The sequence below is a fragment of the Quercus suber genome, unplaced genomic scaffold (assembly GCF_002906115.3).
Source record: "Quercus suber isolate HL8 unplaced genomic scaffold, Cork oak 2.0 scaffold_570, whole genome shotgun sequence".
NCBI lineage: Eukaryota > Viridiplantae > Streptophyta > Magnoliopsida > Fagales > Fagaceae > Quercus > Quercus suber.
This window is the reverse complement of record NW_027070015.1, coordinates 150,809-169,481: the sequence shown is the minus strand read 5'-3', so window position 1 is coordinate 169,481 and position 18,673 is coordinate 150,809. Positions and strand designations below refer to the sequence as shown.

General features: G+C 32.1%; 1 protein-coding gene across 1 annotated transcript; it reads right to left on the bottom strand.

The window, feature by feature from the left end:
- Window positions 1-2,726: 2,726 nt before the first annotated feature.
- On the bottom strand, window positions 2,727-15,204 carry LOC112032974 (MLO-like protein 3). The gene is made up of 15 exons (XM_065764596.1): window positions 14,946-15,204; window positions 14,728-14,785; window positions 14,047-14,342; window positions 13,724-13,840; window positions 9,117-9,177; window positions 7,348-7,436; window positions 7,157-7,231; window positions 6,101-6,189; window positions 4,807-4,856; window positions 4,660-4,704; window positions 4,109-4,278; window positions 3,958-3,993; window positions 3,784-3,851; window positions 3,342-3,402; window positions 2,727-3,252 (listed from the first exon to the last, which is right to left on the bottom strand). Exons 1-15 carry the CDS (start codon window positions 15,189-15,191, stop codon window positions 2,911-2,913), a joined length of 1,803 nt encoding a protein of 600 aa, XP_065620668.1. The 5' UTR covers window positions 15,192-15,204; the 3' UTR covers window positions 2,727-2,910.
- Window positions 15,205-18,673: the final 3,469 nt, after the last annotated feature.

Below are 18,673 nucleotides of genomic sequence, written 5' to 3'. Positions count from 1 at the left end.
GGGAGCACCACTTCTGAATGATTATGCGGCCCAAATTGACTGATAGATAATGCAGCAAGTCTTTTTTTTTTTTTTTTTTTTTTTTTTTTTCAATAACCTTTATAATTTTAAAAAAATGTTAAGGAGGTATGTTATGATTGATATATATATATATATATATATATAAAATAAAAAGGGTAAAAATTAGTTCACATACCTTATTATATACACTCTCATACACACTTAAATTGCACATCAATCGTGATTTAAATTTAGTTTCAAACTTGAAAATTGTGACTTCAAGTCATGATTTATGTGCAATTTGAGCATGTATAATTATACTACCCTAATAAAAATTGGAAAATGCTAACAAGTGCTTTTAGAACATTAGTTAACAATCCATTTTAGGAAAGTTTTGATATTACTTTTATGAGAAATGAAAAAAATTGTCAAAACATTATTTTTTTTTCCCCCCATAAAAACTTTCTTTAACTGGATTATTAACCAATGCTTCAAGGGTAAGGACACTTGTTAGCATGATCCAAAAAAATTTGTGTAAATGATGGAATCATGTAAAAGTAATTTTGAATCGACTACAACTTTTTTTTTGGTGTGTGTGTGTTTGTGTAAAACCAACTATAACTTATCACCTTAGGAAGCCGTAAAATTAAATTATGAGTTTTTTTAATGTCTATGGTTGTGCTTTAGTTAATGGGCTGATGCTACCATATATGATTGATAGATGCAATGCTTAGGCTAGCTCGATTCCATGAGTTTAGTTTGGGATTTTAGAGAGGATTAAAAAAAAGTTTTATATCTATAACATTTTTACAACAAATTATAAGTGGTAAGTTGTTATTGGTTTTAATTTAAACTTATAAGGCTACAACTGAAATTATTTTTTTGCTACCAATAATAACCCGTAACAACTTGCTACTTCTGATATATTGTTATGAAAATATTGTGGACATAACATTTTTCTAAAAAAAAGGAAGGAGGGGGGGGAGATTAAGATTTTCATCCATTTGATATGGATGAAAACGAGAATGAAAAGTAAGGATGAGCAACATTTTCCATTTGGGCCTAGGAAATTTAATCCACCTAAGTTAGAGAGAAAAGAGGAAGAAAAATAGGGAAAGGAAGCACGATTACAATTTTCTCCCCGATGTAATTCTCATATTCATTTGTTAATACAATATATTATTGTAATAAAACTTTAAGTACTGTAAAAATAAAAATAAAAGTAGTTTCTTATATAATAGTGGTATGATGTTTCTTTCATTTATCTTCTCCTCCCAAAATAAAGGAAAGATACAATTCTCTATTCTCTTTACTTTTTTAATCCCCTCTATCAAAGCACACATGAAGGAGTGGTTTTTTGTATGGAAGACTAAGCCTATATTTGTACCCCCAACTTTAAGCTTAATTCTTTGTTATTCTCGTACACTAATGAGGAGCAAAGGTGCATAACTCATGTCCCCCATGCGAGTTTGATAGGTAGATTTATGTATACAATGAAAAGTACTCAACCTGACATTTCACATGCTATCAGTATGATTAGTCGTTATACACATGATCCAGGGAAAGATCATTGGCAATTTGCTAAATGAATCTTGAGATACATTTTGGGAATTGATGAATTGGGTTTAAGACTTGAGAGAAAATTGAAGATACACAGTTGGTTAATTATGTTGACTCAGACTATGTTAATGATCAAGATAAGTGTCGTTATATTATAGGCTACTTGTTTACTTTTGAAAAAGCATTAGTGAGTTGGAGCCTTTGGAGGTCAATTCTACACTTCATTGTAGCATTGTCAACCACTGAGGTTGAATATATGTGATAAGGGTGTTCTTGCAAAATAAATTTGTGACACACAAGGAAGCTGACGGTTCTACGGGCCCGTCAGCTTCATGTGCATATACAGAATGGAGAAAGCAACGGCATCATAAACCGACGACCTCACCACAATACCTGATAGGCATTTCCGTAGGGCGATGAGAATTCTCGAACGGAGTAGGTGACCGACGGATGTGAAGAGGCCGACGGAGTTAAAGAGGTCGACGAGTCTAGCTGGCTTAACTTGACGCCCACAGATATTTGTGTAAGGAAAGATCTTGGATCTCACGATCAACCCTAATCAAAAGAATCTCTACAAGGAAAGGATCCTACAAAGTATGTGTATTAATGAGGAACTTCCTTATAAGGAAAGATCTTCTCCACCAAGAAACGAAGGTCAGCTCTACACTACTATAAAAACCCCAAAACCCTCATGAATCAAGGTACGCATAATTTTCCCAACTTTGGCACTCTAGAGTTGTCAGAAATTCTCTCTAACTTAACCTTTGGAGGGCATTTTGCCGGTACCATACCGGTACTCTCTGTAAGGTCTTCTCTGTTTCTGTTTTACAGGTTTTGCCTAGAGCAATGCGAGGACTTTGCAACTCACTGACGATTTTTGGCATCATCAATATGGAACAATAAAAGCCAATGATTTTTCATTTTTATCTCATACAAGAGTTTCATTTAGATTTTCTTCATTCCTATTATTTATTTAGTGATCTTTCTAAAATTTGCAGTAATTTTTACAACTTAACTTGTGTGGAAGTGCTATCCCAGTCTCACAACACATGTTTTTTATTTTTTTAATCAGATTCTCTTTGTTCATTTGGTTAAAGATTTTTTATTTTTTATTTTTAGAAAAGCTAATAATACTTTTCACAATTAATCTTTTTTGGAAGGCCCTCTTGCACAACAGTAACCAACTTTCAAATTTTTAAGTATACAACGCTATTTTATGGATATTTATAATTAACAGATGAGCTAGTACATACATAAGCTGAACTTGGTCAAAAAAGATCCTGTTGCCTTTATAATTAACCCTCTAAATAGGCAATCATCTTGATCTCGTTGGCTTTCATTCTTTAAACCCTAATTTTGAGTTTTAGTGACCTCTGTCAGTTCTATTTGCGCCATATTATTTGAACTATCCATGTCTGTGGCTTGGTGAATTTCTTGATGTTCTTCAACAATTTCAATTTCGCTAGAAATATAGGTGACATTCTCAGAGAATGTTAGCACCCGGTGAGGATGAGAAGACAAATCGGGGGAACCAAAGGTTCTGTTGCTGCTTGATGGAGTAGACAAATAATCTGGACCATATTGTGAAAGATCTTTTTTTCGTTTCTTCTTGTCCCTCGATTCAGCATACCATTTCTTTATAACATGCACTGTTTGATCTTCTAGCGCCGCGCTTTTGAATTGTGATCCCATCTGTGCAAACAATATATAGCCCAGTTTATATATAAGCTAATAAGAATGTGCATGCATGAATTCATACATGTAGATGCACATAAAAATACCTGGGTTACAAGAGCATAGAGGGGAAGAGTAATGTAGCCGCACAAGACCTGAACTATCACCCTAGAGATAGAATTCAAAAATAAAAAAAACAACTTAATTTTAGTGAACAAATTTAAATCAATAAGGCTAGGCACACAACAAATCTTACCCTAAAATTGTTGGCGTGACACATTATAATTAGAGCAATATCATTTTTATGTTGATCAATCACAATTCATCACAACATATTATCTCAACAATTATGAAAAATTTTGGTGTTCTTAACCTTATTGAATTAAATTGCATGAAGATAGGCATAAATGTGAATCTTAGTTAATATATGGACAAGATATTGAAAAATTGGAAATATGGTACTTAGAAATTTCTTGGATGGTGGTGATGGGAAAATAAAGAAATTACTTAATCGGGGAAACAAAAGAAGAGGGAAACAAATTCACGTACGCTAATACCATCCGGATAATGAGAATTTCAAGGCTTTCATGGTAGCAAGACTTTATTCCATATTGTAACTGAAAAGTAAACGAAGGATGAACTTGTTAAATGAGTGCACAATTACTTGACTATATATATATATATACACAATGCAAATAGCATAAGACCAAAAGGAAGCCATACCGTGACCCAAGCAAAGAAAGAAATCTCAAATGCATTCTGGAAAAAGAAGGATAAATTATAACAGTCAGTCGTTCATTTTAGCAGTTTTACCTAGAGTAAGAAGATTAATTATCATTTTTTTTTTATTTAAGTATGAGGAGGAATATATTACCATAAACAAAGTAAAATGTAAAAGGGTTAGGACAAATTTTGGGTGATTGAACCAGAAGAGATTGTCATTGGGTTGCACCATAGGTGCTCCTTTGATTACATGAGTCTGATTTTTGAGTTCAATAGCCATTTTCGCTACAATTACTTCTAGTTTGGTTCCAAGAGCTAGCACTGTCTACAATGCATGAAAATCGGCTGTTAAACAACATTGTAAAATGTCACAACTATGAGAAACTGCATTACAAGTTTTGAATATACTTACAATTAATGGGATAAATGATACCCAGAGGTAGAAATGCGAACCTGTTATAATTTATGAATATAATTTATTAAGTTAGTTGACTATAAAGATGGAATTGTCATTGGGTTGCACCATAGGTGCTCCTTTGATTACATGAGTCTGATTTTTGAGTTCAATAGCCATTTTCGCTACAATTACTTCTAGTTTGGTTCCAAGAGCTAGCACTGTCTACAATGCATGAAAATCGGCTGTTAAACAACATTGTAAAATGTCACAACTATGAGAAACTGCATTACAAGTTTTGAATATACTTACAATTAATGGGATAAATGATACCCAGAGGTAGAAATGCGAACCTGTTATAATTTATGAATATAATTTATTAAGTTAGTTGACTATAAAGATGGAACGTAATAAAATTAAAAGAAATAAAAAGTAATCAAGGACTCTTTGCTCACCGTATACATCCACAAGTATGAAAATGACGACGATAAACCACATTGCAGGGCTGTTGACATAGTTAAAAAAATATGTTATTAAGTTTGATAAGATAGAGATCGAAGAGTTAAAGCATAATTAAATAATATGAGAAAGCCTAGAAACATAAATATTTTGACTAAAAATTTGACACTTGGCTAATGTGGCAAATTGTAAGCTTAATGAAATCAGTAGTAGGTTTGAATGAAAACCAATAAAAACGTACCAACTCAGCATGTGTGAAAAATGGTATTAAGTTTTTTGTGTATGTAGTATTACTCTAATAATATAGTAGATGAAATTTATTTAGTACAAAATAAATACAAGTTTCGTTTGATTCAAAAAACAAATAAAAATTTAGCATAAACAACTGAAATGAAAATGCATAAATAAAAATACATAAAGGATAATATGGAATGAATAATTTGAGATAAAGGAGTCAATTTGAATAATTCTTAAATCTTAGGAGGAATAATACAAAATTGATAATACAAGGGGTCAGTTTGCAACTGATCCATACCCCATGGGGGCATTCTACATTTTACCTAAAATTTTTTAAAATATATCGCAAATGAGAAATGGAATGTAAGGTGTATTATGAAAGTTATTATATAAAATAAACACGAAAATTTTTTGTTGGTCCAAAATATAGAATTTATGTATAATTAGATGTGAATGCTCAAAGTCATAGTTTGAAGAATGCCCATCATTCCTATTTTCTATTATACAAACTGGTTTATATTAAATAAGATATCTATAGTCTTATTTATGAGAGAGAGAGAGAGAGGTGCCAACAATTGCCTAGCAATGCTTACATGTTGGCCCTTTCAGGCCGACCTTCATTTTGATGTGAGCTAGTAAGGCCCACGGATCCCATTTTGGATGGAGAAGAAGGCCCAAACAAACTACAATTTATTTACCTACTGCGGATCGCCCCATCATTTTGGAATTGGACTAAACGGGGTTTGATGGGTCTATTGAGCATGCATATCAAAGTTCGCTGGACTTTTTTATTTTTAGATACGCTCTATAATGATTTTTTTATTTTTATTATCAGGTTAAAAAAATTAATTGATTTTGATATAGACAGGTTTTGAATTCGAGATTTTTTATTTGACAACAAAACACCTTATAACTAATTCAACTAGCTAAAACTCACAAAAATTTGTTTGACTTGGCAGGCAGGAAAAAAAAAGTTATTGATATAAAGTAGAATATGAATATCAATCATCAACTGGGCAAACGCATTTTATAGTGGGTGTATAAATTCAAAACCTGATGCCCACTACAACTTTGAAATCATCCTCCAGCGATCGTTGTATATACTTTTGGAAATTGTAGTTGTTATTTGCTGCCAAATGGGCCTACAAAATCAGTGGAAGAAGGTCATATTAGTGTCATCTTAGCTTTTAATCCAAAAATAAATAAATAAATAAAAATAATGACATAAGCAGCCAAGCTCTTGTATATTGTGTACACATTGAATCTCATTCATCCAAAAATAAAGAAAGAAAAAGGCAGAAATTGAAAATATATAGTGCATTCCAATTTCTAGATAGATTAAAATATTGTGTTTACTAATTTTTTATTATTATAAATTTTAACATCTTGAAGGCACTTTTGTTTATTACAGCTTGGTAAAGAAATTACACTGTTCTCAATAAACTCAACATGATTTTGAGAATCGAAAATTATATAATATAATAATTAGGGTATAAATGAGCGGAGTTTTGTCAAGTATTGAATGTTTAAGATTGACTTGACAACAAATTTAAAATGTTCAAATTTGGGTTGAGCTTAAACCAAATCTATAAACAATACTTGAGCTTGAGCTCGTCAAAAAGTACAAAACATTGAACCTGGCTTGGCTTGGCTTAATTCATTAGTTAAGCCTAACTTGAACTCAAACCCAAGATTTATATTGAGTTTTTGAACTTGAGATTTAATACAAATACATTATCAAGTCTTTTTGGTTTGAATGAGTGGTCTAGCTCCCAATTAATTAAATACTTAATAAGATATGAGTTTATTTTTCAAGTCCATATCAAACTTATTACCGAGTCCATATCAAGCTTGCTACTTATTACCAAGTCCACAAATCAACCTAAACTTGACTTGTTTCTTATTGAACCCTTTCTTCATGAACAATTTTTTTTAGTTTGAGCTTGACTCATTTATTAAACAAGTTTAAAATTAAGGCTCAAACTTGGTTTGTTAAATAAACATAAATGAGCTTTTTATTGAACAAAGTGCAAACTGTTTATGAATGATTTAGTTCAAAATAATCTAGGATGAAAACTGTAATTCAGAAAAATAGAATGAGAAACTAACCGAGATAAAACCGTGGCGTAGAGTGAGGTAGTCAACTCTGGCTACTGAATTGAAGAATTGACGGAAGAAGCATTTCTGGTTCAATTCAAATTCATATACAAAAATTACACTGTTAGAGTTACGTGTGTAAATTCTTGAGGGAAGGACAACAATGGAAGTATATAACAATTATGAAAAGAAAATGAACTCACAATCCAAAGAAGGAATGATATTCTTGTAAAAGAACTCATATGTCGGCGCCCAAAGGTTGTTTGTCTTGTAAATCTAAATCGATCGGGATCTAAATAAAGAGTCATGATGTGAAAAAAAAAATGGTGCTTGAATGTAGTAAAAGAATTTGAACCCTCAAATAATCTTTATTTAGCCATATTGAAATAATGATAAAATAGTGCACATGATGATTCGTATTCTTATCCTGGCATGGGATAAAAGCAAAAAAGAAAAAAAAAAGAGAATACCAAGCACATGTTGAATTTAAAAATATGTTACCAGAAAATAAAAATTGCAAATAAGATCGGATATTTTTACTAACTTAGTAAATGTTTTCTAAGATTTTATTTTTTATTAAGGTTCTTTTACGGCCATGACAAAATTTCACAATGACTATGATGGTATTTGTGGCCATCATTGCATTCAATTTAGCATGGCGGCATTTGTGACAATATCCACATTCTTTATGGGCTAGGGTTTTGCAATCATGCTATTTATCTTACACGAATTATTTTCATCATGACCAAACAACATGACTCTTCAAAAACAGGGAAATCTGTCCTGAAAGGCTTCTGGGTTATAGCAATGGCCTCGTCTAGACTCAATGTATTTTGATCTACTTTGGGACAACAAATGACTACTCTTTGTTTTTTATTTTTATTTTTATAATTTGCTGAACTGTGAAAGTATATATTTCATTATATTATAATATTAATATAAATCTCCATTTCTAGATAAAAATAATTTTAGTCTTTTTAGTTTTTAGGTCTTTCAGAAGTTAGCGTTTTCGAGGTCTTTGATATGTTGGGACTTAAAAATTTGACTTGATTTAATGTGCGTATGCAAAATATTTATGCTGAGAACTAATGCAGGACCTGTTGGTCCACTAGATTATTAGTTTCCTGACTTTTTTTAGGTGCGTATGCAAAACGTTTCTCATTTTGTATGTCAAATTTTTGTAGATTTCTGCATAATATAACATGGCTGCAGCAGAGGAAAGTGTTCTACCAAGAAGATAGTTATTGACTTATCATTGGGTAATGTAATTCTAGTATATTTATTAATATATCAGCACAAGTGAATTTGACTTATATCAAAGAGGTGAGTGTTGATGTTTTACTTTTATTTTTATTTTTTTTATATATAAAAAAATTAAAATATTTGGATTTATTTTTTTATATTATTATTATTTTTTATTTTTATATATGAAGGATTTCCTTGTTGTCCACAACGCATATATAATTGAAAGCTTGTACGTTTATAAACAAAAGTCATGTTTGGTTAATTACATACACAGAGTATTCTACCTAGAAGAAAAAAACAATGGGAAATGGAAGAAAAACCAACCGTTTCAGCGACAAAAAATAATCTGAGCATTTCCAAGTTGCATTATTTAAAATTCATTGACTACAATTTTATTGATATTTTTAGTATTCTACGTAGTAGCTAATTGTCTAACACAATAACCATTTTTTACGAATTAAAGACTACAAGTCTACAATTATGAACAAGGAGCAGAACAGCGAAAGTATGAACCAAGTTAAAGAGGAAGCTAAGAAGTAGAAGACACGTTGTACTTATGAAATGTTTAAAATATTTATGGATGATATTCTTTCTTTCTCAATTTTCGATTAAAAGGAAATTTAATATATTTTTAAGTCCTTTTTCATTGATGTGCTAAGAAAATCAATGTGGCTAAAAGGAAAAAAATTTCTCTCAAAATGGGTAGAATACTGTAACATAATCTCACCATTTGCTACTTGGTATTCAACTGTCTGAGTTTCTTTCTCCCAAGCTTCCCAGCGCCTCATCTATTAACATTCCTCAAATTCCAATGGCCAAATTAGAGGACTTTTTTTTTTTTTTTTTTTTTTTTTTTAAACTATTTACATCTAGGTTTTATATCAAGTTTCTTAATTATTGAAGTTAATTTTGAGAGAGAGAGAGAGAGAGAGAGAGAGAGAGTGTATTGCTGGTTAAAAATATTTATATCAATGAGTTATATAATGTTATTTTTCTTAGTGAGATAATAAAGATAACTTTATTTTAGAATAAACTTATAAAGAAAAAAATGGAAGTGGTGTCACCTTGGTTATTTTGGTTTGACAAATGAATTTATAACCAAACGTACACCGTTAACTGTGGATACAAGTTGTTGTGTAGCCTTTTTGTAGGCAACCGTGTATAGTGCATTAAAGAGTTTACTCACTATTTTTTTTTAAAGTTAAAAGAAAGTTTAGGTATGTGAAAAAAAATGGTCCAATTATATATAAAGAAAAAGTGAAAAACACATGCAAGTATGCAACTACTACTTCTTCTTCTTCTTCTTTCTCTCTCTTTCTTTTCTTTTCTATTATTATTATTATTTTTTTTTTTTGAATTTTGCAAGTATGCAACTACTTTAAATTTGTGTCCGAATACTTATGAATCATTTTCTCCCATCAATAAAGTGCATTATAATTCATAACTAGTTGCTAACTTATGCATAGGAAAGCTATTGAGTGTAAGACTTTAATAATATTATATTAATTTTTTTAATGATTTTTTTTTTGGGTGTAATAGTCTAAGAAATTATTTGAAATTTTCAATTAAAATAAATATGGTCAATTTTCAACCTTCAATGGAATTTTATACCTAAAAAGATAAGTGACATTCAGTGGTGGAACCATCAATATTTTCCAAGGGGGACCAAGCTAAAGAGTAAATACAGTAAAGTTCTTAGGGAAAAAAATTATTTCATAAATTAACTTTAACTTAACAAAATTGTGCCCTATATTTTTCATTCGGGTCAACACGGCTAACCCATTTAATAAACAAGTTGTGTTCATGTTTAACATGTGAACCCATTTGATCCATTTAGCTTATAAAAGTATTAGCTTTTGTTATTATTATTTTGTTATTATTACTTAATTTATGGTTGTAATTATATGTTTATTACTATATATATGGTTATAATTGTATTTTAATTTTAGATATATGATAATTGATAACAAGTTATTCAGGTCAGGTATTACTTGTTAATCAAACAAGTTATTAAACAGATTAAATGTGTCATGTGAGGTTAACTTTTTTATTGAATAGGTTGTGTTAAAGTTAAAAATTCTTGATATGTTTACTAAACAGGTCGGGTTCAGGTCAACTTATATAGCTGAATACTCATTGCTTAACATGACACAAACTCAATCTGCGAACACAAATTATTGCCCTAGTTTAAATATGAAATTTGATCATACATGTTTATTTTTAAATAGAAAATTTTTACAATTAAGTTTGTATATGGAATTTTATATTCTAGTATTATGCATTCGTTATGATTGTGTTTTTATATAGAATTATATATATTAAAAATTCTAATGGAAGATTTGAATATAGATTGAATACAATATAAATGTAATTAAAAAAACAATGGTATAATGATGTGTAAACTAAAATGGTAAACTCTCAAAAGTTTACGTGGCACAATTTTATAAAGTCAAACAACTTCAGTTTTGTATAGATTATAATGATGTTTACAAACTCTTCTTAGATCTCTGAAATGTAGCGTATATTATGATGCACTACTGAAATCTTAATTAGAATAACAAATAAGGATGCCATCCTTGAATATTTTGTCCAAATTCATCTAATGCTCACAAAAACGGCCAGTACGATTTCAACTATTCTCTCCTTCAATTGTTTCAACCGATCTTTATTTTATCTGTGACCTGAGTACAAGATCAAATTTAATATTTTATACATAATTTTTTGCCTTTGCAAATTTACCGTAGTCCATTATGTATTGCGTGCATTGACTTGCATATGATTAGAGCCAACGAGGGGGGCAGCTGTTTTACACTTAATTATTATTTTTATTTAAAAAACTTTAAGATCTTTGTTGATGTCCACTTTGGCAAGGAGGCCCAATAATAGGAAAAAACCCAACAATATGGGAGGTAATAAAGAAGAAGAATTAGCAAGTTGAGAAAAAAAAAAAACCATTGGGTCCAAATGACAAGAATAATGGTCCATAAGTCTGTAATATAGCAAAAGGGTCTCAAAGAAAACAAGCAGGCCCAAAAGGAGCCCGAAGAAAGAAGTAGTAAACCCATGAACATTATGAGAAATGAAAAGTAAGCAAAAATAGGCCGAAGGAGCCCAAAGGAAGAAACTAAGCAAATGAGGTTGGTGGGAAAGCCTATAAACCTTGAAAGTAAATGATATGGTAATATGGGCTGCGGAAGCCCGAAAGACTTAGCAAAAGCCCATGGGAATGAAGGATTGGAATGGGCTGAGGATGCCCGAGAAAATGAAATGGGTCGAAGATGCCCAAAAAAATAAAATGGACCAAAGAAGCCCCAAAGCAATGAAATGGGCCACAGAAGCCCAAAATAGCATGAGTACAAGCCCAACGATAGTACTGGGCTACTGGAACTGAGTAGAAGGAAAGTGTACAATAAGTTCAAAGGAGGCCTAGCAAGCATAAGTCAAATAATAACATGGCAAAACAATGGGGTGGCATGACAGAAGTGTCAACCGACCCACAAAGAAGGTAAGGGTTGGATTGAAGAAGGAAAGGCCCATGCTCAAGCAAGACCTAGCCCAGGGAGGAAACAAGATATAAAGAATGAAAGCCCAGTGACTCATTCACGCCACAAGAGATCAAGAATGAGTAGCAAAACGTGCAGCAAAGACTAGACAAGCTCCCAGGTCATGATGAACGCATGAACAACAAGCAAGCCATGGATACACATGGAAGTGGAGCACGCACAAGGCTCAGACACCACCTACTTGTACCTAGCTAATACAAGAGTGGTGAGACATGGGTTAGAAGTAAGAGAGGGTATGGTTTGGCAGTGGGGAGAAGGGAAAGGCCTATTCTAGGGTTCCCGCTCAAACTCTTTTCGGAGAAATGTTCTGCTGGGATGACATACCACCCAAAAGAGGGAAAGATGAGCTGGAATTACTAGGTGTATGCCATAGGGGATAGTAAGAGAGAATGCCTACTCTTATCTGGATGGGAATACTATGGAAAGTAAGAAAACAAAACAAAACTCTTTTGTCTGGGAATGGAGTGTGGCACGGCCAGCACAGGTAAATGGTGATGGCTGGGTAGTCGACAGATCAGTGGGTGGTCTAGGCAGGACACCTATACTAGGACAAAAGCAGTTAAGGGGTAAAACAGTAAAAAAATCCGTCAGACATGCAGTATAAAAAGGGCCTTCACTGTGCACAGTAGAAAAAATGGAAGAGAACAGAGAATAGGAGAGATAAAATAAGAGAAAAAAGAAAAGGAGTGAAAGATAATAGGGAAAACAAGAAACTTAAAAAAGAAAAAAAAAAGGAATCAGAAAGGAAAAACAGAGAGTAAGCAAGAGTATGATAGTGGGCATGTACCAATAGGCTATTCCCTTCTCTCCCTCTAAAAGTCTGCTCTTTAGTGAGGATTAAGGAATTTGAGGATAAGTTATCTAGACCCATTCTCTCAAAGTAGGCAATTTCTGTGGTAGGACTTCCCTGTGAGATTGCTTGCATTGAAGAGTGGTTCCCTTCCTAGACTTGACTCCGCTGAGAAATCAAGCACGACAGACTGATCTTTCTTCCTTTTATTTTATTGATCAAGCATTAATATATATATATATTTTTTTTTTCTTTTTATCATTGTTATTAACTCATTTTTGCTGCATTTATATCACTGCATTATTTCCTCCTTCACTAAGATCATGATTTAGCTTTTCCATTTTATGGCTGATAGTAAGCATATTCTTCTTATTTTTGTCATATTACATCTATTTGCCATAACTTTTTTGTAACAGCATCCTCTATCATGGGCACGTGTCCAAGGTCCCAATAAAGGGGTTATAGATTGTGCACAAGCCAGCTTGGAGTGTGTTGCAGTCAAGCCGGTCCCAACTTTTCTACCCCAAAACTATTGGGCCATAACGTGGCAGGAGACAGCCCAGCCTAGCCTAGAGTTGCAAAAAAGGCCCACCACAATCTCGTATTCAAATTAACTGGGTTTGAGGTTGAGATTTCCACCAAAGATTGCTCAAAAAGGAAATTAATAGGAAAAATTTAAAGGATTGTTATTCCTAATGAAAAAAAAAAAAAATACTAATTGTATTTCTTGTGCATACATCTTTTCTACAAAGATAATGTCCAAATAAAACTAATTTCTTGTACTAAGGTTTTTTTTTTTTTCTTATACTCTAAGATTTGGTTAGGAAAGGTGGCTGTTAATTATATCAATCTAAAGTTCCACTTTGTTTTCTACTATATTTAATATAAGTCTATCACATTACACCATTAACAACTTTCACTAAAATATTCAAAAGTAAACATGCAATTTGCCTCAAAATTAAATTGCAAAAGTAGGCATACCTTGGCCCTTCCTAAAGCCATGGTCAGAAAACTATAGACAATCTGCATGATCGCTAACGCAAAGATGAAATTGTTGAGCTGAAGGATCCCTTCTTCTGATATAAAAGATATCTTGCCCTGCAAACCAATCACAATTAATAATGAAAAGAAAATAAGTAAAAAAAAAGAAAAAAGTAACATTACAATATTTTCATAATTACTAACAGATATATTGCCATTAAAAAAAATCATAGGTGACACCAATTTTATTATGCACGAATCTAAATAAGATTATTTTAGTATTGTGAAAAATGTCATAAATAACTAAGATTGATAGAACATACTTGAGAACCACAATAATCAGAATTGCTAGTGCTAGGACTAGTAGTAGTAGTAGTATCTGCTTCTGCCAATCTTCTTTCTAGCCATGGAATATCCCCAAAAGCATCTTTTGCCTGCAATGAATGTTCAAATGTGCCAGTCCCTATGTGAGAAAATCCCACTGCTTTAGTAGTTTCTATTGATGCACTTTTACGGCAAGGAAGCATTGAGTTTGCAACATTGATGGGTATGCAGATTTTGGCAATGTATCTTTGAGTTACGGCTAATATAAGAGACATGAACCCCAAGAACATCAACACTGCAACAACACCAAAATAAAACCAAGTAAATAAATAAATCAATCGGATACTTATACATTTCTGCCAATCTTCTTTCTAGCCATGGAATATCCCCAAAAGCATCTTTTGCCTGCAATGAATGTTCAAATGTGCCAGTCCCTATGTGAGAAAATCCCACTGCTTTAGTAGTTTCTATTGATGCACTTTTACGGCAAGGAAGCATTGAGTTTGCAACATTGATGGGTATGCAGATTTTGGCAATGTATCTTTGAGTTACGGCTAATATAAGAGACATGAACCCCAAGAACATCAACACTGCAACAACACCAAAATAAAACCAAGTAAATAAATAAATCAATCGGATACTTATACAGACTGATTAAATTGTATAATTTAGAAACCTACCTGATTTAAGCTTCTCCACAGCTTCAAACAAAGAAGTCTTTCGGTGTCTTTTGAGCAACTGCACCAATAAATTAAACCATAGTTAATAATCAAGTAATATTAACAACCTTTGACTTAGCATTTATGAACTTAAAAGCAAGAAAGTTCATCAATCAAATTGCAGACCATGTTATATACAATCCCTTGTGTAAATCAATAGTTAATTTTGGTTTACTTACATTGGAAAGAAGATGGATCAAGTACTCGATAAAGATCGAGAGGTAGATGAAGATAAAGCAAACAATTGCCAAAGCCCAAACAGGTGTGTCTTGTAGAGATGGAGAAGTGCTTTCTCCCTCGGAAGCCATGTTTAATTTCTTCTCTACGTTTCTTCGTGAGAGCTTGTTGATGAGTATCAGCTGGGATGAGAAATTAATAAAGACTAGACACTGGAATTTGTGAATGAAAATATATAACACTACCATAGACCAAAGAAATCTAGAATGAAAGTTTGAAGAGCTGTTTAGCGTTTAACCCTTCAATGCTGCTTTGACTTTGGCCATCTTGACGTCTAGACAACCTGCATTAGGGGGAGGTCTTACCTTCTATTGAAGTTTGACTCAGCTGAGGTTAGCAGTTGGGGGTTATATATTTTATTTTATTTTATGCTTTTATTTTTTATAAATATAGCTCATAGATAGTAACTAGCGGCTATGCTTACATGTCCAAAATAAGGTTATTTGGGCATGTCAGCGTGCATATGGCCATGCCATGACCATGGCAGCGTGTACGTGGGGCAGCCAAGGCCATGCTGCAATGATGACCAAAATTTGCTTCCTCAATGTTTCCATTGGAAACACAAATTCAACTACAAAATTCTTAATAGTTATAAATTTTATCATACAAAAGAAAATATTAGAGCTACTATAAAATTTATTTCACAATTTATAAATTAATGTGTCAAGAATTTGGTTAATATCACTTAAACAACTTAATAAATGTCTAAATTATTTTTTGTGATTAATAACGTATTGATTTATAATAAATTTTTTTATACTAGTAGCCCAACATCACTTTAACCAAAATCTTAGTAAAAATTTCACAGAAAAAGCTCCGCTCATATACGTTACTGTAGGGGTGTACAAGAAGTTTTCCTCTCCTCTGGGAAAGGGTGGCAGATAGAGACAGTAGAGTAATATTTGGCCAAATACATGACATCTGTCGAGCTGATTTTCCACGCACATATTTTATAAAAGACTAAAATAAATTAAATGATGGTTGGGTCAGTATTTTGATTTTAATTTTTTTAAAAGTGAACTTTGACTTTTAATGTTCAAAATATTTTCATAATTTTTTTACTCCCTAACCTTTTACTTTGTTTTAACCCTTTTACTTTGTTTTAATTAGGGCTTGCAATGGGGCTGGTTTTGGTAGAGGGGTTCTACACTGCAGTTATAGGAGCAATTATTCGTCATGCTTGATCGTGCACCTTACTTGTGGAGGGGTAAGAATCAGTTAACACAAGGTCCCGTGTACCGTACTGGTTTGGTGCAATTAGATCGGTTATTTCTCTATTTTCTCAAGAACTAAACACAATGCAATTAACACCCCCAAACCATGTCATAATCATTAAAAAACTCAAATATTCCACAAAAAAAAAAAAAAAAATCACAATATTTCTCTAAAAAAGATCCCATTTCAAATCACAAATAATAATAAATAAATAAATAAAAAACAAAATCCAACCCTTAAAAGATAAAATAAAACCATTGAAAATAGAATACACAAGCAAACCTAGTAGAAAGCATTGCAAGGAGGAGCATAGTAGGTATTGAGCCTAAAAACCTTTTTTAGAAACTTCCTAAGAATATCTGTGACAAAGAGAAGAGAGGAAAGAGGGAAACTCTGAGAACAATGGCATCGAATGGCAGAGGAAGTTGATAGTAAGTGATGGAAAGAGCGACTTGTTTCAGGCAAGGTTTTCAGACCCGGACTATTCATTGAATCGTAAAAGGGAGAGGTTTAAGGTTTTTGAGGTCGAACCGGGGTTGAACCGTGATGACGTCATAATTAATTTAATAATTAATTAAAGCCTAAATATAGATATTAAATTTATAAAACTAGCAAAATTCACTAATATATCTATATATGTGAGGGAAATTTAATGATTTTCAAGCATATATTTAATAATTAAATAAGAAAGTTAATAAAATAAAATAATAACCATGAAAACATTAAAATTTATGATTACTTTTGAAGTAAAGTTGAATATCTTTGAAAGATTTTAATTATAATTTTTTTTTTAACTTCTTGTAAGAGATGGATAATTTAATTAAGTAGAATACAATTGTGTTAAGTTGTTTTTATAAAAAAAAAAAAAAAAAAATTGCTAAGGGGATGGACTGCACGGTTCTTGCCACCGATTTGTGCGATCCAACCCTGGTTTTAGGGGTTTACAGAATTAACAAAAAATCCGGTTCTTTATGCTTAAAAAATCAGTTTTCATCCCGGTTTCTGGTTTTTCACAATTTGACCTCCCGGTTCGATCCGGTTCTAAAAACCTTGGTTTCAGGGAGCTTGACTGGAGAAAGAGAGGGTGAATGTTTGATCTATATATATAAATCTAAATTGATGGTTCAAATTGAAACGATGTCGTATAAAGCTTAGTGAGTTACAAGTTAAAATGACATTGTTCGAGGTTTGGTTTTTTCAAGTCCAAAATGGCATTGTTTTAGTATTAGATTTAGAAAAAAAAAAAAAAAAAGGAACGGCATCATTTTATCACAAGTAGTTTATAAATTGAAACCTACACACACACACATATTAACTGGTGTGATTTTTTGTTGAAGTGCAAAAATAGCAACCGCTCGCTACACTGGCTGTCTTCGATACTCCTAAAACATTGTCAACCACCGCTCCAGACACCTACGGTGGAGCCTTGTAACAGCTAGTTCAGATTAGCGTTGACCAATTTCATCATATGTGTCATTGTTTGTAGCATTAAGTGTCTGTTTGGTTTGCGTTTTGGATTCACGCGTCAGCGTCTAGTTTTTTTTTTTTTTTTTTTTGACTAGCTCCTCTTGCACTGTTCATGGGACATTAACAGTGTATTAAGGCAAATAAACAGTAATTTAAAAAGTGAATAGTAACCAGAATTTTTTTTTTTTAATTGTTTTTAGTTTTTAGTTTTTATTTTTTAGCAAAATAAGCAGTATCTAAACGTAGACTAAATGTGGTTCTACGCTGACAAATAAATATTATATATATAGTATATGTAACAATATTTTGATTTTTCTAACTATTAAAATTATTATTTGTATATAATCACAGTGATATGAATGTTTTTTTCTTGAGAATTTCATGGGTTTGAAAAATGTTTTTGAGTGTTACTTTGACAAAATTTTCGGTAGAGTAATGGAAGAGAGGTCTCTTCCTCTATTGAAGTTCCAGAGAAAATTTCTAAGAGTTTCTTTTAAAGTACGTGACTTTTAGATGATTAAGGTTGCATTTGGTTAAATGTAAATTGAATTCCGAATGTAAAATAAATGTAGGGGAAAGTGAATTCCCGTAAGGAAAATAAAATTCGGGTGTTTGGTTATGCAATGAAAAATAGTCTAAAAAACGATTTCCGGTGTTCGGTAACATTTTGAAAATGCTACTTTCTTACAAATTTTTCACATTTTCTCAGCCCTCAAACAAATTTTATAACAGAAAAATTCTCACATTTTCTTAGGATCCAAACAAATATTATTACAGAAAATCAAAATATATAAACAATCAAAGAAACAAAAATCAAAAATCAAAATCACAAGACCAATAGAGAGAGAGAGAGAGAGAGAGAGAGAGAGAGAGAGAGAGAGAGATTAAGTGACAGAAAGAGAGATCGGTTTGTGGCGGCTCGATCTAGGAGTGGGTCACCCACTGGGTGGTTCGATCCAGGAGTGAGTTGTGCACATGGTGGACAAAT

Coding starts and splice junctions, on each gene's coding strand:
- LOC112032974 (XM_065764596.1), bottom strand. CDS start 15,191: ATGGTAGTGTTATATATTTTCATTCACAAATTCCAGTGTCTAGTCTTT. Junction 9,178..13,723: donor TGGCTTTAGGAAGGGCCAAG/GTATGCCTACTT, acceptor GAATGTTAATAG/ATGAGGCGCTGGGAAGCTTG. Junction 3,852..3,957: donor CTTTCTTTGCTTGGGTCACG/GTATGGCTTCCT, acceptor TTTACTTTTCAG/TTACAATATGGAATAAAGTC.